The sequence below is a fragment of the Eptatretus burgeri genome, chromosome 11 (assembly GCF_056783735.1).
Source record: "Eptatretus burgeri isolate ZD-2024b chromosome 11, Ebu_testis_v1, whole genome shotgun sequence".
Lineage (NCBI taxonomy): Eukaryota > Metazoa > Chordata > Myxini > Myxiniformes > Myxinidae > Eptatretus > Eptatretus burgeri.
The window spans coordinates 36979970-37007917 of record NC_140971.1 but is presented as its reverse complement, the minus strand read 5'-3'; the positions used below and the strand labels follow the sequence as shown (position 1 = coordinate 37007917).

The window sequence follows — 27948 nt, the reverse complement described above, 5'->3', positions numbered from 1 at the left end:
CATGAATACAGGTGATGCCCCAGTTCTTCCTTGGCCTGTATCATCATGGCAAATCCCACAAGCCCAGTGTTAATGAGCTGGTGTTTCAAGCTTCCGCACCACCACTGGGGTTCAGCACTTACACGGTGACGTCCCAGAAAGGGAATGTGGCCCGACCCTCACCACCACAGCGGGTGCAGCATCAAGAAGTGATCGTTATTCAGAATGAGGTGAGCTTCACATCCTGTATGCTGAGGTTTTGTAGTTACAGCGTATGCGCTGAATACAATTGCACCAAGTTTGAAATTTCCCCGGTGTCTACCACGTCTCCGGTGTCGTCCCCCCCCCCCCCCATGTGCTTCAAAACAGCCAATGACGGCCATCCGGTAGATGGCAGTGCGTAACCTAGACGGAAATAGCGAGAATTGACGGAAATACCTGAGTATTTAAATGGAAATTTGTGAAACTAATGTGTTATATATGTGAAAATCGATGTAATTTATTGCTTTATGGGAAAAAAAACCAAGAAACTCGCCCCTCTCATGTACGAACGAACGAAAGATGTCATTTCCGCCCACCATCGCATTTTGCGCCGATCGCCGAATGCTGAAAGCTAAGTTCTTCTTATGCTATCATTCTTTTGCGGCCCTCTGCCATGCTGTATCCAACGATTTCATTCCTTCTGTTATATATAAAGGTGCTTATCACAATAATAACAAGATTTTTACATTTCAAATATTAAGTACGCTTTTTAATTGTTTTTCAACTGAAAAAGCATAAATTGCATATTTTAACATTAGTGTACTCATTTGCTTCACCACACACGCTGTATTGAAGGATTTCACTTGTTTTAATAGTAAATATGATTTTTTTAATAGTGTCTGCATTTTTCTTTCAGTTTGAGGAGGGTTTTTTTTCGTGAGACATGAGGAAATTGAGAAAGTTATTTTGAGAAATTACAATGTTATTTGTCCGTCGCACCTTATCACCGTCTTGCTCACGCTTCCATTACAATTGGACGTGTACTGGTGGCCTTGCGGTGAGGATAATGGACTTGCATCCTCAAGGTTGTGGATTCAAATGCAGATGAAAGTAGTCAAGCCTGGTTTAAACGACCACTCGAGGGAACCCAAAAATGTGGTCTTTAAAGACGGGTGGTCTCCTATGCCTGGTGTTGGCTTAATGGTTAGGGTGGTGGGCTTGGGATCCTAGAATCCTGAGTTCAAATCCCACTCGGCTGTTGAATTAAGATACCAGGTGGGGTTGACTCTGCCTGTCATCCTTCCGAGGTCAGCAAAATAGGTACCAGTGTGCTGGTGTACTGCGTCGGAGTGGCAACCCACGCAGGATTGTGTCCGACATCCAAGGAGACTGCTCAGGCAGCACCAACGCTCTGCACAGAGTATGGTCCCAATGGATGGTGGTCTCCTCATGCAGCCCAGCCAAAAAGGACTTATTCCAGGTTAGCCGAGACTTATCTGTTGAGGTAACCTAAGTCGTGGTAGTCATTGGCATCCCCTCTCTCACCACTCCTTTTTGCTTTCCCTTGGCACGATGTTGTATCTTCTCAAAAAGGATCCCAGGCATCCAATTGAAGCCTTAAATGTTGTGATGTACAATTCGGTGCTAAACTGTAAGGCCTTTTCCTTCAACAATGGTCCAGTAGCATTCAATTGCCTCGCCTTTGCATTTTGAAACCACCCCCAGCAGAGCCGATTGATGTCTTAATTCCCTGTTGTTCTCATCTTTATTTTCCAGTCAATGGACACATTTGTTCAGACGTCACAGTTCTGCTTTTCTCTTTGAAACGTTCGAATTTTGAGTTTGTTTGTTTTTTTTTCCGGCCTTGGGATCTTTCGCTATTTTGCCAGCACTCTGTGTATGCTTCTCAAACGGTTCAATGACCTTCAGTCGCTTATCAAGAGTAAGGGTGGAAGGCAGGTTGATGGTTGTCAGGAAAGAAAATTCATCTGTCATTCTTTGAATTTATTGTGGAAAATGTGTGTCAAAAATTAATACCCAGAGCTAAAGTTTCCCTTCTCTGCTCCCTCACCCCACTTCCACATTTTGTGTAGGTGTGTCCAATTATCGAAAGAGACCAAAAGAGGGAATTTTAAAGCAGTACAGTTCCTTGGCAGTATTTTTTGAATTTAGAATCAAAACTTGGGCGGACGGTGGACAGCCGATATCTCCTTTCTTTTGTCTTGTTTACGAGTTGGCGAAGTTGGAAACACGGAAAAGCTTCACATCGTTTTACTGATCTGAGATACTTACCATCAATGTAGTTCTGTTTATATTAAAATTAATATATACTCTACACACACATACGCATACACGCGTGCGCACACACACGCACACACACACACACACACACACACACACACACACGCACACACACACACACACACGCATTTTAAGGCCATTTTACCCTGCTGGAGCAGGGGTTACCCTTACGGGCCCCATAATGGTCATGGTTCCTTTTTTGAGGCAATGTTTTTTTATGGCCAGATGCTCTTCCTGACGTCAACCCGTTCGTGCCTCTTACAACACACAGGGATATAGTGTACCTATTCTAACCAGGGCACACACCTGGACCAGTACACTGGTACTCATTTCGCCGACCTCAGAAGGATGACAGGGTGAGTCGACCCCACCTGGTGTTAATTCAGCAGCCAACAGGGCTCGGACTTAGGACCCTAGGATCCCAAGCCAGCCACCCTAACCACGAAGCCAACACCAGGCTTCAAAGTGAATATATACCCATTGGGTCCTAATTACCTCTGCCACTGAAGGTGAATGGAGGGTATGTTTTCACCCCTGTCTGTCAGTCTTTGTTACTTGGTGAAGATATTTTGCAAAGTATGTTGGTCTGTAACATCTGTTTGTTTGTTTATCTGTTTGTCACACGATTTTTGTCCACAGTTTTGAAGCAATCGTTCTGAAATTATTTGTGTGTAGGTGTCTGGCTAAGGAAAGCAATGCAAATTTTTGGTCAGGTGATGCAGATCCGGATCCTGGAATTTTTAGTTATTCTTCACCATTTAGAGATGGGACCAAAATGCTATATAGCACAATATCTCAAAAGGTTAAGTATGGATTTACACGAAACTTGGTGGACAGGTGGGGAGTGCCAATAGGAAGAATTGATTCAATTTTGGTGAAGATGCGAATCCAGATCTGAATATGAGAATTATTTAATTTTTTAAACTGATTCTTCACCTTTGAGAGATAGGGCTAAAAATGATATGGCATGATATCTCAAAAAGTTGTCGATGAGTTCTGACAAAACTTGGTGGACATGTTGGTGTGTGAGAAGGAGAAATTGATTAGATTTTGGTTCAGGTCTGAATTCAGATCCAGCCAGTCAGTATGATACCAAACTTAACGTGTTCAGCCTGGCGGAGGTGTGCACTGTAACGAGTGCCGTTCTAGTTCTTCATTTGATGACGAGAATTGTTTTTTTTTTCTTCTTTCAGCATCTGCAACTGACTTTTAATGGAACCACAGGATTGCTGTCTTCAATGAAAAATTTGGACTCTGGACTGTTTCTGCCAGTTGTTCAGAATTTCTATTGGTTAGCTTCTTTCTACACACGCAATTCCTATATTTGAGTCTTTCTGCATATGCTCTTTGCTTGGTTGAAAACCTTCTTATTTCATCAATCACCTTTGCTGCATGATTCCATCAAGCTGTTTTATCTGCCAGGCCATTGTTTTGATTTCTGTGATGAAGCTTCAACAAGGTTTGGATTAAATTTGTGATTTACCAGGTACCAAGGAAGCAAAGGTAACGCCGAGAATATACAGACATCTGGAGCATACATCTTCAGGCCGAATGTGTCTACCCCCTTACCCATTTCGCCGAAAGCCCAGCTTGATGTTGTGAAGGTGAGTGCTTTGTGGTTATTACAGTTAATTTGCTAAATGACACCTTGGTGTTTTTTTTTCTGATCAATTCTTCAATTTGTTTGCTGTTCTTTTTATGAACTAATACACCCACTCCCTACGGCAGTGCCATGAAGGGTCATGCTATTGTCCTCTCTGGGGTATATACATTACGGTAGATCTAGGCTCGGGTCCGTTAGTCTGTGGTGGACACGATAAGCATAGAATGCCTCATGCTAGGTTCCCACTATCACGATGCGCGGCACGATTGAAATTGTGGTCTTAATCGTGGACTATTTGTGGTGATCCTATCAGATATTATCAGATCTTGAGGTCAGTCGTGGCCATCGTGTTAATCGTAGAAAATTTTTGAACGGTTCAAAAATTTTTCTACGATCAATTGTCAATCGGGATCATCGTATCGGATCGTATTGCATCGTAACAAAGCACGACAGATCGCATCTAATCGTGCTTCCTAATCGTGGTGATCGGGATCGATCTTAGACAAGACAAACACCACGCTCTGTGAGACCACGATTTCAATCGTGCCACGCATCGTGATAGTGTGGGAACAGCTTTCAGAGAAATTCCATGATCAGCTACGAATGGCCAATTGTGGCGTTCGTAACGGATCGCACGACAGTGGGAACCTAGCATCAAGGATGTTGGGATTCCTCCAAATTTCTTTCAGCTTAGCGTTATACAGCACTACCAACTGTTTAAAAAGGTAAGAAAATGTGTATGTGGTTTATAATATTTTTTACTTCCGGTCGGCTTGCCCCACGAAACGCTATGATAATCTATTTATACACGCTAACACAGTGTTTATCCAATGAGGAAAAATCCCCTTGGGGAGAGAGGATATTATTAGTCTTGATATTGTTTTGTAATAACATTAATATTATACTCTTGTCATTGGTGGTGTTATTACTTTTGGTATTAGAAGCGGCCTTGGAAAAATGCCACAATTAGCTACCTTAACACGGATTTCGCCCAAGGTGGAAAATCCCCTTTAGGAAGGGGCAGATGAAGTCACTATAACCTCTATCATGTGACCCTTAAACCCCCTGTCATGTTTGGTTGAGATTTGATCATTGGGATAAGTAGCGACCGAATGTACTGCGGTCAAAAAAAACAAACAACAAACAAACAAGCAGTCATAGACTGGTACTTACGAAATCGTCAACTTGACCTCTGACCTTGTCTAATAAAAGCTGTCTCTAGAGAAGGTAGCGACGCAAACCAGTAGTTTCTCTGATGATTCTGTACTAAACCATCAAAAATCGAATGTTTGACCTCACTGTGACCTTGACCCTTGACCGATTTTGACCAAAATCTAATCAGCGCTTGCCATCACCCTCCTGAATCACGTGGTATAATTTGACATTGGTAGCGTCTTCCGTTCTCGAGTTATCATGCCTACAAACAAACACACAAACAGAGGACGGAAGTCATCAATATACTTACGAAATGTTTAGATTTCGTAAGTAACAAACAGATAGACAGACACCAAATTGTGTATTTTAGTATGATATATTTTATTACCTTTTCTCAGTGGACAATGGTTTCATCACCAACCTGATTGTTATATGATGATTTTCTTTGGAATCGTGGCGTTTCCATGAAGTTAGAACGCAAGACCTTAATATTTCTGCTTTCAGTGAACTTGAACCCATAACATCTGGAATTCCAATTTTGTGTCCTCATCGCTCATCCTCGCCCTGTCTCTTTGGTAATTAACTTTTAATTGTAGGTCACACATAATATATTGTTGCTGTTTGTGATAGATGAGGGTGGTGTTGTGCAGGGCCGGCTGGTGGAGGAGGTGCGACAGACATTCTCTCCGTGGTGCCAGCAAGTGGTACGACTTTACCAGGGATCCAGGCACGCAGAGTTTGAGTGGCATGTTGGGTCTATCCCCATTGTGTGAGTGTTATTTGTCATTTTTGGGCCATTTCTTAACTTATCTGCCTCTCGATCCACAAACGTTACATTTTACTATTCTGCAACATTAAGAAGCCCTTCTTTCTTTGTTCGTCCACAGTGACCACTTAGGTCGAGAAATCATCACCCGCTTTGACACCCCCCTTCGCACCAAGGGCCTTTTCCTGACTGATGCCAACGGAAGAGAAATGCTGACACGACGGTATGTCTGGATATTAAAGTCTTTTAAAAGAAAAGGAGTGACAACCTTATTACATATAAGTTGCCTTTTTTGCTTCTCTGTTGCAGCAAATGCTGCCCTCATGGTCTGACAGAAGAATTGTGCATCTTATGATCAGACCAATTGTTTTTCGAAAACTCTGACTAGTTTAGGAAGCATCTTGATTCCCATTTTTCATACATTCACCAATAGCGATTTATGAGGCCCTCTCTTTACCCTGCGCTCCCAAAGCGAAAAGCAGGATTAAGCGATCCGTCGCATATGTGTGCCGTGCGTACGTTCATGTGCATTTCTGCATTTAAAAATTTCATTTTCTCAGCGACCATTGGTCTGATTGACACAAACTTTTCCAAATAGGTGTGCCGCCGCCTGCAGAATTTTTATTCTTAATTATGATGTCATACGTCACGTGGTATAGGCGCCATCTTGGAAAACCCCAAAAACTTTGCACCTCTATATCTCCGAAACCATTCCATGGAAAATAAAAAATTACACATGACTCATTGTCAACTCCTCCCCATGGGGAATGAGTTGTGTGAATGATGATGTCATCAGTGCCTCCATTATGACATCATAATTCGACTAGTGCAGTGCTTGTTTTGGTCAGTATGAAATTTTTTTTAATCAGAAATTGTTGAAACCGCTAACCGATCAATGCAAAACTTTAACTAATTGATCAACTACTCAGGAAATATAGTTTGATAAAAGTGACATCATCAGCCACTGGTCTGGCATCATATTGGATCAAAGACAAATTTTTTTTAAAATGGGTCAGTTTGCACCAAGTTCTTCTCAAGACTGTTTAGGGTAAGTAAATTATGTAGGCAAATATTGCTGGGCTTTTAACCATGTGGTGAAAGTTTTATTTTTTTTTATACAAAATGTCAAAATGTACACTCTTGGGATTGCGAGCTTGATGGAGGTTAAAAGGAAACATTGTGGCAGTGGGCCACAGTTGTACATAAGCAAAGGAATGAATGAAGAAGAACCAGGACAGAGGAGGGGAGGAAACGCAATAACCTGCAAGTAAGAGGGTTGGGTTAGGTAGGGCTAAGGGGGATACAAACGATTGCGTGTGTGGATTGGGGATAACATGACGTAATGATGCACCATTTGTTTGAAACCCTGAAAGGAAGATTGTGATTGAACTGTCTCTCGAAGGCATTTACACCACAAACGAGAGAGAAAAGTGGACCAAAAGTATGGTGCACAGTAAGCCTGGATTTTAGGATATCAAAGGAAAGGATAACTGCAAGAACACATTGAGTGAGCCTGAAGGAGCTGGGTCATAGAGCACAGCGAGTTAGACCGGAGGAACTGCGGGGAAGAAAAAAAAAATTAAAACGCCGACCTGTTTGCAATGTGACAGCAACAGGCATTGTACATCACCCTCATCATGGGAGATGCAAATAATGTTGAGAACATTACATTCCACAGAATCCAGGAGAGAGACATGTGATGCTGGAGCACCAGCCCAAAGAGAACATCAGCACTTTGTTGTTCGTCTTTCAGTAGCAGAAGGCATCATCGATAGATTTCTCGTGATCATTTCGCTTTGTCAAAAGTTGAGCTTCTCATTGATGACATAATTTTGTGTTGGTCCGATTATTAATTGCTCTGGTGCTATCTAAAAAGTCCAATGTTGCTTTGGGGTCATAAACTGCTGTTTTGGCACAGCATAAATGATCCATAACATGGGGAACACGACCATTTTCTGTGTATTCACTTTTAATCATTTAAGGTTTATTTTTGCTGAAAAAAACAAGGTTTGCCATGATGTGTCATGTTCAAGCATAGGACAGTGGCCGTTTCACCACGAGGGTGCGAATAGGACTAAAACGATCCGAATCTGCTTACTTGCAAAGCCCTTTGGAGGTGCATAATAATTATTATGATAACTATAGCAGGAATGCAGTTTTTCCCAAATTATTTTCATTTTGAATCTTCATTGTTGTTGATATTTTGTTGAGAAACTTTTCCTCTTTTTGTGTTGGAATTCTCAGACGTAACTTCAGGCCCACTTGGAAATTGAACAACAGTGAGCCAGTGGCTGGAAACTACTATCCAATCACAAGTACTCTTGCTATGAAGGTAAAAAAAAATACAAAATATACAAAATAATCAGAACACTTTACAAGAATGTTGCCTTGTTTCAGAAGATGTATATTCTAAAGCTCATGATGGAGCTACCACTCAAACCCACATGGACATACTGAAGAGACGAACACTTAACACAGCCACTGAGCTTGGGGGAAGTACCGTCAGTTTCCAGAATACTTAGGGTACCATTGACATCACAACAATGGCGCCGCTTTTCTCTCCGCACTCAGCGAGGAATTTCCTCCTCCCCATGGATGCCAACTGATGGAGATTGTTCATGCTCAATCCTTTTAAATGCTGAGCGTCATCAAGGAAGCAGCATGTACCATTTTTAAAGTATTTGGTATAACTCGGCCGGGGTTCAAACCACTGACCTCCCAGACTCGGAGCGGACAATCTAACCATTACACCACCGAGTATGGTTGATATGTAATCCCAATGATCGTCTGAAGCACTTTCTTTCTGAAGAGACCATTGAATACGTCGAAAATAAAACGACCAGCTTTAGGAAAAAATCCTCAATTTGTGCCATAAATATAATTTAGAACTATTACCCAGAAGTGAGAATAAACAGCCGTGGTAACTAGCTTAATATCCCTTTGAATATCGGGTCGGTTGCTTTATTCTGCACTAATTGTCTCATGCTGATTAATTTTTTTCACTGATTTTTTTTTTTTTAAGGCTTATGAAGGAGCTGTTAGACAACATTCATAGATTAGACATTGAACAGCTTTTCATTACAGACAAACGCACCCTGTGGTCTTTGGAGAAGTGACGCAACATCCCAATGCACTCTCGGTGCCGGGGACGCCATCTTGTTATGTCACTCTTTTCTCAGGACTCAGTGAAGCAATTAAGGAGGAATCTCTTCGCTCACCTCCAGGGATGCCAACCCACAGGTTTATACTCTCCTTATCCTCTGAATGCTCAACATCAAGTGAGGATTCAGCACATACAATTTTTATTAGTCTGTTGTGGCTTGACCAGGGTTGGAATTGTACTGATGTTCGCCCAATCTCAGAATGAACATCACATCACATTGGTGCATGGGATAGCAGGTATTCCTGTAGATTTCCATGTCTTCACACCACAGATCGAATACAACTTGAACTTTACTGCACATGCTCCAGAGACAAGTGACTCAAAACCTTTGACTCCAACAGTGGTTATTAAGCCTTGTTTTAAAGTCTTCTACTATTGGTCCTTCCACACGATTTGCAGGCAGGTTGCTCCATTCTTGGATCACAAGAGGATTCTCATACTCAAGGTGGAGCCTGCCCAGGGCTGTAAAGACAATTGGTAGTACTTCGCTAATGTGGGAGAAAGGTTTTAATAATTCCACGCATTTGGTTGTCTTTAAGTAGAGCTGCCGAGACGTATTTGTGGAAATTGAGTTCATTAGGTAGGGGAGCATGCACCGGAGCATCTCATCAATGCGTTTTCTTTCCATCGGTACTTCAGGAGCTTCTGCCTGGCCATCCCCCAGCCAGATGCCGAGCCCATCCCCATTTCCTTAAGATGTTGATCAACCTGCTGCAGGCCTCCTCCACTCACGAGGCTCGCTCGCTGAGAGAATCTGGTGAACAGGGCCAATGTCAGCAAATCAAGCCATACGTCCATACAGCCGCAGCTGATGCAGACAGACTATACAGACAACAAATCTCATTTGAGTCTCTCTCAACAACCGCCGTGGGACACAAAGTCTGATCAACGATAGCCAAGGATTCTCCGAAGAGACCTGGTCCCGAAGGAGTTGCGTCTTCGTCTCAGATCCTTGGTCAGAATACAAGTCTCCAATCTGTAGAGCAAGACTGAAAGAACCAAGGACTCGAAGACTCAGACTTTCGTCGTCCTGCATAGGTACCAGCAGCACCAAAGCCCATGATCCAGTGAATCCATGACTCCCCAGGCCCGACCCAGATGTCTGTTGACTTCTGGCTCACAGCCAGCAGAGATGTGAATATCACTGTCAAGGTGAGTGAATCTCTCGATGACCTGAACATCATCACCACTAGCAGGTACAGACAAGACAGCAGCATTGAAGATGTCATTGAAAGCCTGAATCTTCGTTTTGACTCAGGAAGCCTGGAGTCCCAGCGGCTCTGATTCCTCATCCAGTGCCTCGAAGGCCACTACAAGGATATCCAGCGTCTCCGCAAGGATGACTGCATCATCTGTGAAATCAAGGTCAGAGATCTTCACATTCCCAAGTGATGCACCACATCTTCATCTCTGTCATCTTCCCCAGAATCCAGTCCATGCAAGCGTTCAAGAATGTGGGGGCCAGTATGCACCTCTGACGAACTCCAGTGACAACTGGAAATAAGTCAGAGATGGAACCACCACACCTCACAGCATTCTCTGTACCAGAGTAGAGTTCAGAAATCAGATTGATCAACTTTGGTGGCACCCCACGAAGACCGAGACTCCTCCAGAGGGCATCCCGATTCACTGAATCGAACACTTTGTGGTGATCAACATAGACTGCAAGCAGCCCCCTGCCGAAACTCTCGTCTGCGTTCAGTGAGGACCCAAAGGGCAAGGATACGGTCAATTGTTGACTTCTTTGGTGTAAAGCCTGACTGCTCTGGATGCTGGTACTCATTCAAGCAGATGGTGGCTAACCTGATCAATAATTATCTGAGCAAAGACCTTGCCTGGCACTGAGAGCAGCGTCACCCCTCAGTAGTTGTTGCAGTGTTGCTGATCACCCTTCCCTTTCCAGAGAGGGACAACAAAGACCCTCTTACAGTCAGTTGTAATGATCCACCCCCACCCCCTCCAACCGCATGCGGATTGCATTTCATAAATGGTCCGTTTTTAAGTCGTGAAGCCACTTTCAATATATGACTATATTTCCATCCATCTCTGCCTCTCCGTAAAAAGTTGAAGAAGAAGAACCTTTCTCATACATTGTGTTTCTACAATAGATGGATGCGGTGTGTGTTCTTGGTTGTTATTTCCATATGCTGGTTTGAGAATGTGGAACGGAGTCCTCTCAGGTCTCAAAGTCTGTGTGTGTGTGTGTGTGTGTGTGTGTGTGTGTGTGTGTGTGTGTGTGTGTGTGTGTGTGTGTGTGTGTGTGTGTGTGTGTGTGTGTGTGTGTGTGTGTGTGTGTGATGCTTTTTGTGTCTATTAATTAATGACGCACGACTGGAATCTATCTACCTTTTGACCCTTTGGATTGCTGAGACCCCTTCGAACTTTGAAGACCCTTCAGACCCAGAATTCCCTGAGGACCCAAAAGACCCCAAGGACTCAAAAAAACCCAAAAATCACCAAGGACCCCAAAAATCCCCAAGGACCCAAAGTAAAACCAAACAAGCACAACAACAGGTTCACCCAGGTCCAAAGATAACCATCGTGCCAATTTGCAACAAAACAAGCAATCAAATGTACAACACAGGTCGCTTTGAATGCAGGTAAACACACTGTTGGGTGTATGAAGTTTATTGGGCCACCACATAAAATTGCTGTGATTCCCAAACCACATATTCATTGTGCTGGGACATTGCACTATAATCATTCACTGAACCAAATGCATGCACATGGGTTTGTTTTTTTGGAAATCGGCATAAAATAAGTTGTGTTGCAGCACAATTATTTAACTTTTTCGATTTGCAGGATGAGAAGGCTCAGGTGACACTGGTCACTGATCGTTCTCAGGGTGGAAGCAGCATGAAGGATGGTTCACTGGAGCTGATGGTGAGTGTGGTTATAATACAGAAATGCCCCGATTTACGTCTCCACTTTCCACATTGTTTCAGAAATGCATCGTCACGTTATTAATACCATAACCCGACTTATGTCGCCTCAACTTGCACCTACGTCACTTTAAAAGCCATATCTTTTATCCTCGAGCTTTTCCAGAACTTACAAGACTGATAAAGATGCCAGAATACATCGCTAAAGGCCCGGTCACACCTTGACGTTTTAGCCAGCGATGGCAACGTGTTAAAATTTATGTAAAACGCTGGCTTACGTTGAACTTTTGATGTTTTTTTTTAAAGATTCGGACGTATTCATAGCGACTTGGTCTTATCTATAACGCATTGGTAACAACACAGAACGTTTCGTTGTGTTATAGATAACTTATACCAACGAATGCTGAACCTGTTGTCGGCCTACACAACCGATGCCCAACGATAGTCTAACTTAGGCATAGCGCGTTGCACGCATCGCCGACGATGTCGTGGCGTAGCCTATTAAAAGGCTGACGCACAACGATTCAAATCATAACTGCCGTAGAAATGGAGGGGTCAAAATCGCGGTCACACCTTGGCGATCTTGCCAGCGTATGCCGACGTAACAAAAAGTGTGTCTAAAACGTTGGGGCACGTCAAATACGGTATGGGTAAGTTTGGTATGCGCGAGTAGAACGCTAAATACGCTATCATAAGTCGTAGTAAGTAGAGTACGTCAAGAAATTTTGAACATGTTCAAAATTTTACGACATACTCGGCGTATGACACACGTTCGCATGCGATGGGGATAAGTTTTACACACGATATGTGGACGCTTACACACGTCCACAAAGGCTACTTATAAGCTACTCATAAGTCGAAACACGTCGCGGTAATGTCTTTTTTACGCGAAACTTATTTCTAACTTATGTTTGACGTGCTTTGAACCAATTCTTTACGTAGTCCCAACACACATCGACTTATGTAGACGTATTCCCATGACGTCTTCCGGTCGACAAAAAAAAAATGAACGTGTTTCTAGGTTACAACTGCCATATAAAGACGTGTTCCCAGCGGTTTTGGGAATTGGTATATAAAAATGGTGTTCATAAAAGGGAACCCAACAGTGTTTTCGAGTCCTTTTTGAGTCGATGTCCATGTCAGCAGTAACAGTATCGGTATCAGTATTACTATTAGTATTAGTATTAGTAGTAGTTTGTTCATGTTGGCAGTAGTAGGTGGGTGTGAGGGGGAGGGTGTGGGTTATGATGGATCGTCCTTGCGTCCGCGTGTCCACGGGTAGGTTCATAGGCTGCCACTCAACGATTTAAATGGCTGCATCTCCACTATTGAAAGTAGACGCTTGCGCTCAACAATTGGATTTTTTTTACACTCAACGACTTTTAAACGGTACCACTCAGCTAGTTTCATTGTTTACAATCAACGATTTAAATTGCTGTCACTCGCCTTTGTTTTTTTTTTTGTTTGTTTTTTTGACGCTGGGGTTTGGAAATTTGAAACGTTTCTTCTGAACGTGTTAAAAAGCTCAAACTCGACTATTTTAAATAGACGCTGCCGATGGACAATTGGAATCATAGCCAAGCTAGACATCGAAGTGTGAACATCCTCGTCATGCCGAAGAAAAGTTTGAAGAATGCTGCAAATAAGTGTCCTGGCCGTGGCCGTGGACGCTGACGCAAGGACGATCCATTATACCGACGTCTTTCAGCCTATGAGTAACTTAAAAGTAACGTCTCTCGACGTGTGGCAACGATCGCGTAACGTGCCAACAACACGTTAATCATAGATAGGAAATAAGTTTCGGGTACTCTAAACATTACCTCGGCGTGTCTCAACTTATGATTAACTTACAAGTAGCATGTGTTGACGTCTGTCAACGATCGCAGACCGTGCCTACAACTTGTGGCCAGCGTAGCGGAACGTCTGAGTCATACGCTGGCATACGTCGTGAAATTTCAAGCATGAAAAAATTTGAGGACAACCGAAAAGTACAACGTTTAAAGCCAACGTACAACGACGTATGGCAACGTACTACGACGTATGCCAGCATGCTCTCAATGTTATCAAAACTTACCCATAACGTATTCAACGTGTGCCAGCGTTTTAGAAAAAAAATTCAAAAATCGGCATACGTTGGCTAAAACGTCAAGGTGTGACCGGGCCTTAAAGTACCAAATCAGGAGATCACAAAATCCCCAAAAGAATGACTGTCCTTTGCTTCGCACGTAAACAAATGTACTGTTCTGTAAATTGGCTAAGATGCATCATAAAGGTGTTACCTTATAAGTGAAATCAGATGTTATTTGTCGAATGGATGCTGGTGAACGTGCTGTTGATGATGCAGCGTTATTGAGTTTGCCTCCGACTACAATGTTCCCATCTATAAAAATGCCAACGTTCATTTGAGTAGGAAGAAGAAGAGGTACCGCCAAATTCAACCGCTTCCAGAAGAGCTTTATTTAAATTTAACGATGTCTGGCAATAGTGTGTATATTTTTTTAAATACTCATGTGTACTTGAATTTACAGTGCTTATAGAAAGTTTACACCCCCTTTCAAAATTTTCACCTTTTGTTACCTCATAGCCTGGAATTAAATTGCATTAAATCAGACTTTTTCACCTTTATTTACACATCCTAACCCACAACTTCCAGGTGAAAAACAAATTCCACAAATTTCAGAAAATTAATCAAAAATACAAAACCAGAATATCTTGGTTGGAGAAGTGTCCACCCTCCCCCACCCTCCCCTGAGTTAATACTTGGTGGAAGCACCTTTGGCAGCAATTTCAGCTGTGAGTCTGTTGGGATAGGTTTCTACCAACTTTACACACCTTGATTGGGTGATATTTACCCATTCTTCTGTACAAAACTGTTCAAGCTCAGTCAAGTTGTGTCGGGAGCATTGATGGACAGCAATCTTCAAGTCATGCCACAGATTTTCGATTGGATTGAGGTTGGGGCTCTGACTGGGCCACTCAAGGACATTTACCTTTTTGTTCCTTAGCCACTCCAGTGCAGCTTTGGCTGTGTGCTTCAGGTCGTTGTCATGCTCAAAGGTGAACTTCCCTCACAATTTCAGCTTTCTTGCAGAGGGCAGCAGGTTTTCCTCTAGAATTTTTCTGTATTTTGCTCCATCCATTTTCCCTTATACCCTGGCAAGTGCCCCAGTACCGGCTGATGAGAAACATCTCCATAACATGATGCTGCGACCACCATGCTTCACAGTAGGGGTGGTGTTCTTTGGGTGATGTGCTGTGTTGGGTTTGCGCCAAACGTAACATTTTGCATTTTGGCCAAAAAGTTTCATCTTCGTTTCGTCAGACTGCAAAACTTTTTGCTGCATGGCTTCAGAATCTCAGGAGTGTTTTTTGCACACCTCAAACGGGACTCAAGGTGGGCATTTTTCAGTAATGGCTTCCTTCTTGCCACCTGTGTTGTTCCTGTTCCCATTTGTTAAGGATAATATTAAAAGTAAATCAAGATGGAACATTTAATTCACAATCACTTCCCCCTTTTCCCTTATCCTGACTGTAATTCATGGACCAGTGTGTGTTTGTGTTTGTGTTTGTCGTGCTAGTCCCACAGTTGTGGGCTGATTATATCCAGACCTGCTATATCGGATCAGCATGACCCCAATTAATGCATTTGGATGTTTTTATCTTTGCCGGTGGTCTTCGGGGAAGGGGACAGGGCAAGAACCCAAATTCTCCAAGTAAATGTGTATCATGTATCGCCACCTCCAGGTCGGGGAGGGTATTACAAGTCTCCACCATTTATAGTGCAGTATTCCTGTCCCCGTATTTTCCAGTGCAGTGAGGTGTTTTGAATTATAAGCAGTAGGTATGTTTTTGCTTCATGCACATAATTTCACAGGTTATTATTTTTTCGGTCAACACAGAGTTGTCAGTTGTCTATACACCGCTCAAATAAAGGTATACGTCAGAAGAACATGTTGCATGCTTGGAACAAGTTCGCCCATAGGGCGGTTACTCCGCTCGTAGCACTAATGGTCCCAGGCTAAAATGAGCACTGGAAACTAATAATAGAAACAGATAAACACAATATTTACTGGAGGAGGAGGAGGAAAGAAAGTCTGGGGTGGTGTGTGGGATGGGGGAGGGTTGTTCATTTTGCACAAATTCACGTATGTCGGAATTACATGTCGTGTAAGATGAAATTCGGTGTCAATTGTTAAGTCACATGTGGTCAGATTTGCGTAACCAGAAGTCCCGTCTATGGAGGCTCTACTGTATATACTTAAACACTGCATGGGATATCGTGTTCTAGGAACTCTCCATTTTTATTTGAAACTGATTTAAAAAAAATTGCATATTGGAAAAGCAACAACAGGTCTGAAATACATATGTAATGGGTACTTCAGGGAACATTGAGTAAGATGCAACAAAGAACTTGATATCGAACTTTGCTTTATTTTTATGCGATGTAATTAACCTTACCTAACATCATGAGCACATGACGGAATCATTTCTGTTAGATGGGCCATATATCCACCAATAGGCTGTTTTCCAATTTCTGGCCTCCAAATTTTCTTCAGGAAGCTTTGGTAAGTTATTCTCAAAATTATTTTTACATTTTCTTGTACTCGTATAATATTGCTAGACATGTTGTCCAGGAGCCCAGAAGGTTTATTCAAGTGGAAAGCGCCAGAAAGTTTGACCTCATGGGCTGATGGGGTCATCCACCGACATCACAAAAATGCATTGCTGCCGGTTCTGACCCGTGGCTTTCCCCCCGAAATCACTCAATTAGTGACGCCATTACCGATAAACCTATTTTGCTCAATATCTGGAAAAATATGCAGAATAATATAACGAATAAGGTGTCTACACCTATGTTTTCATGGTCAATCATTACACTGACACCCACATTATTGCTAGAAAATGTATAGTTTACCGTGTAAATGTTTAGTTCACCCACTCAGTTGGCAACGCCATTGCGGAAAAACCCATTTTCATTAATATCTGAAAAACGCTGCATGATAATATCACAAATAAGGTGTCTATACCCATGTTTTATGGTGAAATGTTGCAATGCCAACTCTAGTGCTTGAAAATGTTGAGTTCACCCTGAAAGTTGCCCACTGGAGTCGTACCATCTCTGTCTTTTGTTACAATGCGGCAAATAATGCATTGGTCTCTGTCCCTTTTTGTTATTTACAGATGATGGCAAATGACGCCCCTGTTTGTTTAATTTGCAAAGAAAGAGGAGAAAAGAAATGTGCCCTGAAGTGTTTCAATTCCAGCAACTGGGAAACAGCCAAAAATGCTGCGAGACGGCGAAAGGCAATTCAAAGTGACAAGTTTTCGAACACCTCGGAAGAGATCAGAACAGCTGAGGGCCCAGAAGGCAAATATTACCACTCAGTTTGCCTCGGTCGATTCTGTGCTGTTAAGAGAGGAGCACCTCCATGCACAGAACCATCTGAACCACCTCAGAAGACCACTCGTTCAAGTTCCGATCATCCTTCTACCTGCACAAGAGGTGTCCTTGGACAGGAATGTCTTTTTTGTGGACAGAAGAGGAAGAGGAAGTTGCAGAAAAATGAACCCCTCAGCCAATGTTTGACCACAGACGGGAGCAAGGCAATCCTTCTTGCTGCTAAGAAAAAGTGTGATACTAGGATCATTGGACTAGGGGAAGATCTTATTGCAAAGGAAGCCAAATACCATAACACTTGTCGTCATGACTATGTGGCAAGGATCAAAATGTTGAACTTTGCTGCGGAGAATGTGAAGCAATCTAAGACCGCAGCACGAAGAGCGAATGTGCCAGAGGGAGTCAGGGATGTCTTTGGACGAATCTTAGCTGATGCTGCTGAGACAAGCGAAGCACTTGATCTGCATCACATTCTTAGCTACCCGATTAGTGAAGTACCACTTTCTCGTGCCCATAGCGATGGAACTCCCCTGAAGACGGACAAGGCATCTCTCACAAAGAAACTTGAAAGCAGACAGGAAGTGTTTCTCGATGACAACAGTCTTCCCCCAATAACAGCCGCAGTGATTGATGGCGGTATTATCCTCCATGAAACCGTGCTGCAGCACAGCAAGTCCACATATGCAACCACGGCAAAGGATCTTTTGGCAAAAGTATGTTTGTATCGTGGGCAGCAAATCCATTTAGTGCGCGACAAGTACCAGTCACCTTCCATCAAAGATGGATGCAGTCAAAACGATGCAGCGAAACCTGTGTTGTTCAACTACTCCTCAATCATTCATCATTACTGGACCTGACCAGGCTCAGCAACAGAGTGGCACGGAGTTACTCAAAAGTGGACCATTCAAGGAAGAGTTTGCCCGGTTTGTAAGAGAGGAACTGAAGAAGCTCCAATATGGTTCAATTCTTGGAAGAAAAACACTATGTTTCACATGGTGGTGTGTGTACGGAGATGAAGAACAACGAGGATGATGTGCTGCAAATAGAGGATCCGAATCGCCTCCAATGTCGACATGAAGAAGCTGACACACTCATTGCCTTTCACGCAAACAACATTTCCACTGGAAACATTCTAGTGAGGTCCACTGATACGGACGTCTTCATCATTCTGCTTGGGCTTTCTGGAAGGTCAGAAGGGATCAACATCATCATGGACTATGGATCTGGCAACCACCAAAGGTACATCGATGTCACCAAACTATCTGACATTCTTGAGAAGAAACAGACTGGTATCACTGAAGCACTAATCGGCCTTCATGCCTTGACTGGTTGTGATTTCACATCGTGTTTCTACAGAAAGGGCAAAGTGAAGCCCTTCCAGCGGATGGAGTCAGATGCAGCTCATGTGATGGCATTGCGGTCTCTAACAGCTGAGGAGGTAGACATCCAAGCTGTTACATCCTTTGTCTGTGTGCTGTATGGCTTCAAAACCTTTGACATTAATGAAGCCAGATACAAGGCATTCTTGCGAATGGGTGGTGGTGACGAAAAGGAGCCCCTTGCCAGAATAAAGAAGATAAACTGTGCCTCTCTTCCCCCATGCACCAAGACACTTTGTAATCATATGAAAAGGGTGCACTATGTGGCAAGAATCTGGAAGAGAGCTGATCAGACAGATCCAACTGGCGGGGCGAGTCCGACAGACTATGGATGGAAGTTGTCTCAAAACTGCTTTGAACCAGACTGGTATCCAGGAAGTTCAGTTCCAGAGTCCCTCACAGACCCACATGAGGATGATGGGGATGGCATGGAAGATAATTCAGTAGATGAGGAAGAGTCAGATAATGCTTGGAGCGAGGACAGTGATGAGAGTGACGAAAGTGATAGAGAAGACTTGTAATGCCAAGAGGACATCAAGTTAATTATGTGGACTGCACATTTGCAAGTTTTCCATATATCATTGTTCAGTAATGGTGTCGCTTAATGAGCGGGTGGGCTACACATTTACATGGTAAACTACACATTTCCCAGTAATAACACAGGTGTCAGGGTAATGATTGACCATAAAAAAATATCGGTATAGACACCTTATTTGTGATATTATCACGCACAGTTTTTCAGATAGTGAGGTTTCGGTAATGGCGTCGCTAATTTAGTGGATGAACCCTGCATTTACGTGGTAAACTATACATTTTCTAGCAATATGCATAGCATCAGTGTAATGATTGACCATGAAAACATAGGTGAAGACACCTTATTCGTTATATTATTATGCATATTTTTCCAGATATTGAGCAAAATAGGTTTATCGGTAATGGCGTCACTAATTGAGTGATTTCGGGGGGAAACCCACCGGTCAGACCCGGCAGCGATGCATTTTTCTGATGTCGGTGGATGACCCCATCAGCCCATGAGGTCAAACGTTCCGGCGCTTTTCACTTGAATAAACCTGGGCTCCTGGACTCATGGGAGAATGAAGGACTTTTGTTGTGATTACGAGGCTGTTTTTTGGCCTGATATCCCCGTTAAAACAAGAAATGGTTCTTCATTTATATCGCTGGGATCCCACAGGATCCATAACTTCCACCATCTAATTAGTTGCTCGATAAATTTTTTTGTAAGGACACAATAATTTGTTTCAAGAAATCATTCTTATCCAATTCCTTTAAGATGCTTTATCCGTGTGTACCGTCAGATACATCGTCGCTTGCTTTTTGATGATTTTCGAGGAGTCGGTGAAGCTTTAAATGAGACCGGTGCGAACGGACAAGGTTTGACCATACGTGGACGTCATTTGCTCTTCCTGGCTCCTCCCGACTCGTCTGCTCGACTCAGTCGTCTTGCCGGGGAGCTCCAGCTTTCTGAGCCGCAGCTTGTGTTTGGGACACTGCATAAGAAATCCAGACATCCTTACAAAGATGGCGAGGTGGGACCTTTTATATGATTTGTATGTTTGATTGTTTCTTTGAAGCAGATTAAGTGCTTTCAAGCCTTCCTGGTGTGGTTGCTTATTCTTTCTGGTGTTTTGCCCAAAGGTAGCTTGCCTTCGTCTTCCCAGTGATAGTCAGGGCAGGAATTTCGTCCTCCCCTGCCTCTGAAACACCAGGATAACAGTTTTGGGCTAGGCCAAGATTTGACTCAGGCTGCAATGAAAAGGCAGAAGTGTACATTTTGTCATTCTCACTTGATTACAAATGAGGGCACACATGATTAAGAGCTACCTTGTCATAAGCATTTGTATCTTGACATCATAGTAGAAACTTCAATCTGCCCCCTGCATTACTTGACCACTTCACTTTGTTAAAGGGATACTTGCAAAGTGTTGATTTATCTCAGTAAGTTGCTTAAAACAATTATTTTGTTAACATGATTTTGCAATAATTTGGTGAATGATATTGTTCTTTACAACACATGCATAAACTACAACAGCACTGTGCAGGGTGCATATACCTCCGCCAGGTTGAACAGTTTACGATTTGTATTCCACTGATGGGTTGGATCTGCATCTGGACCTCAACCAAAGTCTAATCTGCTTGGTCTTGTCAACAACACAACTCATCCACCAAGTTTTGTCATCCGTCCATAGCTTTTTGAGATATCGTGCTACGTATAGTTTTTAGCCCTATCTCTCAACGGTGAAAAAAAATCACTTAAAAGTTCTCGTATCTGGATCCGAATCCGGATCTTCACCAAAATCTAATCAATTCGTCCTTGTCACACACTCAACCTGTCCACCAAATTTCATCCCAATCTGTACATAACTTTATGAGATATCATGCTCACGGACAGACGGGTGAAAACCTTACCTCCTTCCTTCTGTGGCACAGGTAACAACATAACTACAAATGATTTGTGTTTTCTTGTTTGTCAGAGTAATTCAAACACCATTTCCTCATCATAGTAAGTAAAGTGCAAGCTCAGCTGATTTATAGCACTTCGCTTTGTTCAAAATGAGTATTGATGGTTATTTGTTTTTTGTTTTTTAAATCACCGTCGTGGTTACTTTACCATTTTGTGACCCTGTCCCTTGGTTGCTGTGCCTTCCAGTTCTCCGGGCTGCGTGTTGCACTACCAGCCAGCGTACACGTCCTCTCACTGTCACGCTGGGATGCCCACACGCTGCTGCTCCGCCTTGAGCTGCAGTTTGAGAAGCACGACGACAGAAACCTCTCACGGACCGTCACCATAAACATTGCAGTGAGTGAACTGTCCGAATGGATGCATCAAATGGGCATAAGTGACCATCCAATGAAATGCCTTCTGTGCGCAACAGTTTTTGTTCTTTGTTGTACCATTACATTGCATATGCCTGTTAATGTTTCTTGGACAGATTAACTAGTGGCCATATCTCGTTAAAAAAAAAATAGATTTAACTTACCTCTCAAGCTGAGCTAAAGCAATGGATAACTGCCCTCTCGGGCAACATTGGTTGTTACTTGCTTGACTAGATTCACTTTGACAAATGACTTCCAAGATAATTGTCCACCGTACAGGATAAGTAACTACACAGGAAGGGGTTCTGCCACGAGACTACCTCCAGAAGTCCCTGCCGTACTTGGGTGGCTGGGTGAATGCTTTCATAATCTGTTAAGGATTTCAACTGATAATTGTAAAAAGCACATGAATGATATAAATTTTTATAATCGATAAAAAAAATATTTTTAAATGTCATCCATCATGTTCTTATTTGTTTGTGTTATAAAACCAATCTACGCTCATCTCGCTCTGGATGTTTGTTACCTTCACAGCGGATGTTTTCCACATTAGATGTTGAGAGTTTTAAAGAGATGACTCTCGGAGCAAACCTACGCTTGAAAGATCTCCACCGCCTTTCCTGGGACACGGTGGAGCGAGAAAACGAGCATCGTGAGTTTCTGCGGAATGTTGTATAAGACTCGATCATGTTAAATCATGTCCATTGGTCAAAGCTAAGTGCTGAGCCTTGCTTACGACTCTGCTGTGGTACCTGTGACGTGATGGGGGTGTGATGGATGAACGATTTCGGGATAAGTGTGAGCACCGATCAGATCTGTGATTAACTAACTCATGGCAAGTTTTATGAACACGCATTATCTAATATTGACAATTTTTACACGTCGGCTTCTCTGAACAATAGATCAGAAAACCACCGAGCAGAGCCGTTTCACTCATCAAATTGTCATTGCCAAATTTGATTTGAGTTGCAAAGAAAATCTTCTGGTTCTGGCTTCCTTTGTGGCCAAGTGCCATTCTCTGTGCTCCGAGAGGTTGGAAAGCTGAGCATACTTGTTCCGGAATTATCCTGTGTCACAGTTTTTGTTCATTGTTGGTGTTAATTACCTCCACCGCCGAAGGTGAAGGAGGTTATGTTTTCACCCCTTTCTGTCTGTTTGTTTGTCTGTGTGCAGGATATCTTGAAAAGGTTGCAGACGGATCCGGATGAAATTTGGTAGTCGGGTTGGGTGTGTGACAAGGGCAAACTGATTCGATTTCGGTGAAAATCCAGATTCGGATCCGACTACTAGAATTTTTTTAGTGATTCTTCACCATTGCGAGATAGGGCTCAAAAACGATATATAGCACGATATTTCAAAAATGTATTGGCCCTGATATGTTCTCGTGGATCAGGCATTTCGTGGTGGAGGTATGCGCTCCACCGAGTGCCCTTCCAGTTTGTTGATGTATTCTATTCACATGTCTCATTGAGTGCATTAGTGTGTGTTTTTGTGCAAAGTTCCAGTCTGCTGCTCTTGTGATCCTCATTTGGGTCTGTTGCTGTGTTTCCTCTCCATCCTCTTTCCTCCTCATTCATTCCCCTGCTTTGTTACCCACCGTCAGTACATTGCCTTTTCCCAGATGTTGCCTTGCTTTTCCTCGAGCCTCAATTTTGGAGAAAAAAATCAAAAAAAAGTCTGTCAATCTGTACGTCTTTGTCATGTTTGTAGCTAAAGGTCAGGAAAGTGTAAAATTAAAAGCCAGCCTAGCACTTGTAAAAAGAAACTTCAAAAACGAACTTCCTCTGCAGTTAATGAAAATGAGCGATTTATACTCGACCAACAAAAAACGAGGATTGAAATTCTGATATGTACGCTACTCTTTACAGAGCGAAGCTTCTGCCACAACAATTTATTGACACCGGATATACTGGGTGGTTTGCCATTGCCTTCCCAGCACTAGTCAGGGCAGGAATTTGTAACTTGTTCAGGGTGCCGGCGATCGCTCGCCGACTCTTCGCGAAGGACACCGTGAGATCTTTAACGTCCACCGACTAATGCTCGCTGATGGAACACTCAGCTTAATGTCCATCGGAGGGACGCTACACACGTTGATACTTCGCCCTGCCTGCGAAGCACCAGGATGATGGTTTTGTCGCTGGACCGACATTCAAACCCAAGCTAGACATCGAGGAGGCAAGTGTGCGTACCTCTTGGCCATCCTGCCAGTTTGTGGAGAGAAACGCTTCGAAAAATATTTTACCTTATTCGGAGCTTTGCAAACTCTTTCAAATGAAATCCATCAGTATCCGCAATTTGTCCGTACATAACATGAAGAATTGTTGATCCATCTCCACTGCTTTGTATTTTCACGTTTCCTTCTCTCTCCACAATTTTTTTTTCTCATTTTCCCTCCCTTCCCTCCTTCCCTGCGTGCATGCAATACTGTAGCTTGTTACGATCACTGTTGTTCATTCAACAATAACTTCCCAATGTCACTTCTCCCTTCCCCCCCCCTCCTCATTTCCCCAATCCAGGCTCAAAAGCGATGCAGGAACCTACTGATCCTTCTGACATGATGGTGACGTTACAGCCAATGCAGATTCGGACCTTTCTCGTCCGAACAAAGGCCTTGTAGTTTCTACTCTTCAATGCAATCCTTTAATCTTTTTTTTCTTTTTCTTCCTGACTGCCCACCACTACCTAACGAAATTTCTCTTCTCCTGGAGCCCTCTGTGTTCTTGGAATCTTCTTTCTCTGCAGATGTTCTTGATGATCTGTGTTTTATTTAATTTCTTTTAATTTGCTGATTTTTGCTCCTTCTTCTGATTGAGCACAGCCAATACCACTTCACTTCGCGCTGCATTTGGCAGAGCATGATGTTTGGAATTCTTGTACTTTACAGTTTTAAAACTTTTATGAATCAAATGATTTTCCACAGTGAGCTCGTTTGATTGGTCAAGAGAAAGCGCGACATCACCCACTCGCAATTTTGTTAGCACCTCTCTTCCCACTATACACCTTTACATTTTCTGCTCGTACTTAAAGTTCAGAGCCACTTGAGAAAGATGTAATAACTTGCGTGGAATTGAAACAGCGTCATTTTTCACCTGAATGCTCCACCAGGAAGAAAGGAAGCACTTTACGCAGAAATTTTTTTTTTCTTTCAACACCTTTCTTTTTGAAATCTTGACATATTCTGATGCTCGTTTTATTATTTTAATCCTTCATCTTTCCTCTCGATCAGTTCAGTTCATCAGATGGACCTCACGTAACTGCTGAAATCTATCTGTCCGGGTTCTTCCTGAAATCTTTGTTCTTTGTTTCTTTTCTTTTAGTTTTTTACTCTTTATTTATCTTTCTCTATTTGTCTAGAGAGAAATGAATTCTTGCAGAAATTTTCATGTGAGGCTCACTTGGCTGTGCCTGGATGCGTTTGAGGGTAGTGGAGTCGCTGCTGAAACCGGAATCCAGTCCAGGTTCCTTCTGATGACTCCATCTTTCGCTCCTTACTCATTCGGGTTCTTTCTGATGACTCCATCTTTCACTCCTTACTCATTCAGGTTCCTTCTGTTGACTCCATCTTTCGCTCCTTACTCATTCGGGTTCCTCCTGTCTTGTTTGTAGCTGAAGGCCAGGAAATAACTTCGATGCAGTATTTGGTCCTCCGTTTGATTTGCATTCAATGTACCTTTACATGATTTATTCTACCGAGTTATAAATGATTTTTGCACTGAACTTGACCATTAATAGGCTCTCGATACGCGATGTAAAATTGCACTTTTTATGTGTCATGGCTGATAAAGGAGCAGAAACATTGAAGGATTGTGAGAGATAGTGGCACAAAGGAAACTGATGTGATTTTGATTGGATGGCAAAGGGTACAATATCTTGGGAAGGAGGTAGAAGTCAGAACACCTTGCTCTGAGCACCTTGCTCTGATTTAGCAATAGGTCCTGCACCATGATCTGGCCAGATCTGGAAATGATTCCCAAGCTTGCCCACAATTCTGAGGCATATTCCATAACACTGCAAACTTTGGCCTTGTCTACTGTGGCAGTCTGGGCAATGCCAAGCAAAGACTGAGGATTGTGGAATATGCCAAATCAAGACCTGGAATGGAGGTCAGTTTGGAAATACAAGTGGCTCAGAACATGTCAGAGCAGGTTGTCACACTAAAGAGCTCCAGGGAGTACATCTCAGATAAAGGATAGCCACAGAACCTGGCTTGTACACTTTTGTCAGGTGGTCCATTCAGGGTATGGTGTGAGGACATGAGACTGCACAGAAAGGACATGGGTTGAAAGTCATGTTCCTTACTTTGAATTAATTTATTTTAATATTTTTTCCCAGGTTGGCAATCAATCGGATACTTCATGAATTGATTGTTTGGTTATTTTTTTTTTGCAAGAAGTACATTATGTACGTATGAAGGAATCTGAGACCATGCACCATTTGCTTGGAAACGTTTTGTGTGTCTATACCTGCCTTGTGGAGTTTCTGGTCCCTCAGTTTATCAAATGTAAAGATCGATTGATAACACCAGCTGTGCGTCGATGTTCCGGGTGAATTGATGAGGGTGTTACCTTGAGGTTTGAAAGCCTTACAAGCTTCCTCCCATGATTCTTTGGACTTGACTGATTCCTCATGCTGAGCCTGCCTGTGGCATCAAGGAATTCCATGGTCAAAGTGGATTTTACATTAAATAATGTCCTTAAAAAACGGGTGCCGCCGGTTTCAGATCAAAATTTGCAATGCTTTGAGATTTTGCTTCTAAATGAAAGAAAAACTATGTGAAAAAAATATATATTTAATGATCGATTGATTGATTGATGTAATAAATTTTGTTTTCTTATGGATGGTTCATTCGCATTGTAGATTGGGAAAAGCTCATTTCCACTCTTTCCCTGTGTTGCTTGGTGATCTGAAAGCCTCATCTACGAGGTGTGTTCAAAAAGTATCCAACCTTCATTTTTCGTGCGTAAACAAATGAAGCTAGGGAGGTGTGGTTTGGTGCACATATGTAGGCGATCCTAATCCGTATGCGTGAATATTTTCCTGCCTGCAGAAGCTGTCAGTCACCGACAGACCGCCGATGAGTGAGGAAGTGGAAGTGAGCGCCGTTGGATTTTCGTTTTTGACAAAATGATGGATCACTGTGGTCTCATCGCCAGTGATCACTGTGTTGAAGAAGTTGGGATCGCTGTTCACAGTCTCCAGCATGTCCTGTGAGATCTCCAAATGGAGTTGCTTCTGCTCGATCATTAGCAGCTTTGGCACGAACTTCGCTGAGATTCTCCTTAAGCCCAAATCCTCAGTCACAATGGAATGAACAGATCCAATGCTGATGCCCGCCCTGTCTGCAAGTTCTCTGATCGTAATTCGACGATCCTGCATCAGCAGGGTCCTCACTTGGTCATTGACGATCTCATTTTGGGATGTTGAGGTACTACCAGAACGTGCTTCACTTTCCACTGATGTGCAACCATCTTTGAAGCGGTTGTACCACTCTTTTATCTGTGTGGTGCCCATTGCTTCATTCCCGAAGGCCTGTTGAATCTTGCGGATCGTTTCCACTTGGGAATCGCCAAGCTTTACACAAAATTTGATGCAGTAGCGTTGTTCAAGTTTTACGGTCATTTTGTCAAAAACGAAAATCCGACGGCGCTCACTTACACATCCTCACTCATCGGCGGTCTGTCGGCGACTGAAAGCTTCTGCGGGCGGGAAAATATTCACGCATACGGATTAGGATCACCTACATACGTGCACCAAACCACGCTTCCTTAGCTTCATTTGTTTACGCACGAAAAATTAAGGTTGGATACTTTTTGAACACACCTCTTATATATATATAATGGAGCAAATGTATGTGATTATGTATGTACGTACTGTATGTATATCTGCTTTTCACCCATTGGCTGGACAGCTTAGCTGAAATACTTAACCTAAAGTACCAAACGACCCTGAGGACATGAATGACCTTGAGGGCCCAAAAGACCCCGATGGACCCCAAAGACCCAGAATACCTCTAAGACCGAAAATATCCAGAAGACCCTTAAAGACATAAAATACCCAAAAGACCATGAAGAACCCAAAATGTCCAAAGACCCAGAAGACTGAAAAGAAGCCAAAGACCAACAGGACCCAAAAAGCCCTAAAGACCCTGAGTACTGAAAAGACACTAAAGACTCCAAAGACCTGAAACACCCAAAAGACCCAGGGGATCCAAATGACCTGAGGACGTAAAAGACCCAATGGGATTATCTGGGACCCATGGAAATGCTGTAAAATGTGACCAGGTCACCACACACACACACACACACACACACACACACACACACACACACACACACACACACACACACACACACACACACACACACACACACACACACACACACACACACACACACACACACACACACACACACACACACACACAATCAATCCCAAGTAGTCAACCCCTCCCAACTCTGTCCTCTCTGCTACCATCACACCCAAACTCTGTGCTCCCCTCCCCCTT

General features: G+C 42.9%; 1 protein-coding gene across 1 annotated transcript in view; it reads left to right on the top strand.

Annotated features, from left to right (window-relative positions):
- Positions 1-26277, top strand: part of MAN2B1 (mannosidase alpha class 2B member 1) — a 44888-nt gene extending 18611 nt beyond the window's left edge. Inside the window, exons 14-24 of the mRNA XM_085846014.1 lie at positions 12-209; positions 3456-3553; positions 3749-3866; positions 5671-5789; positions 5908-6009; positions 8031-8118; positions 11752-11832; positions 19925-20155; positions 21277-21426; positions 21978-22095; positions 23960-26277. Of these exons, the coding sequence (XP_085702140.1) occupies positions 12-209; positions 3456-3553; positions 3749-3866; positions 5671-5789; positions 5908-6009; positions 8031-8118; positions 11752-11832; positions 19925-20155; positions 21277-21426; positions 21978-22095; positions 23960-24060 (1404 nt within the window). The 3' untranslated portion in view covers positions 24061-26277. The remainder of the gene's footprint in view (positions 1-11; positions 210-3455; positions 3554-3748; positions 3867-5670; positions 5790-5907; positions 6010-8030; positions 8119-11751; positions 11833-19924; positions 20156-21276; positions 21427-21977; positions 22096-23959) is intronic.
- The last annotated feature ends 1671 nt before the right edge of the window (positions 26278-27948 follow it).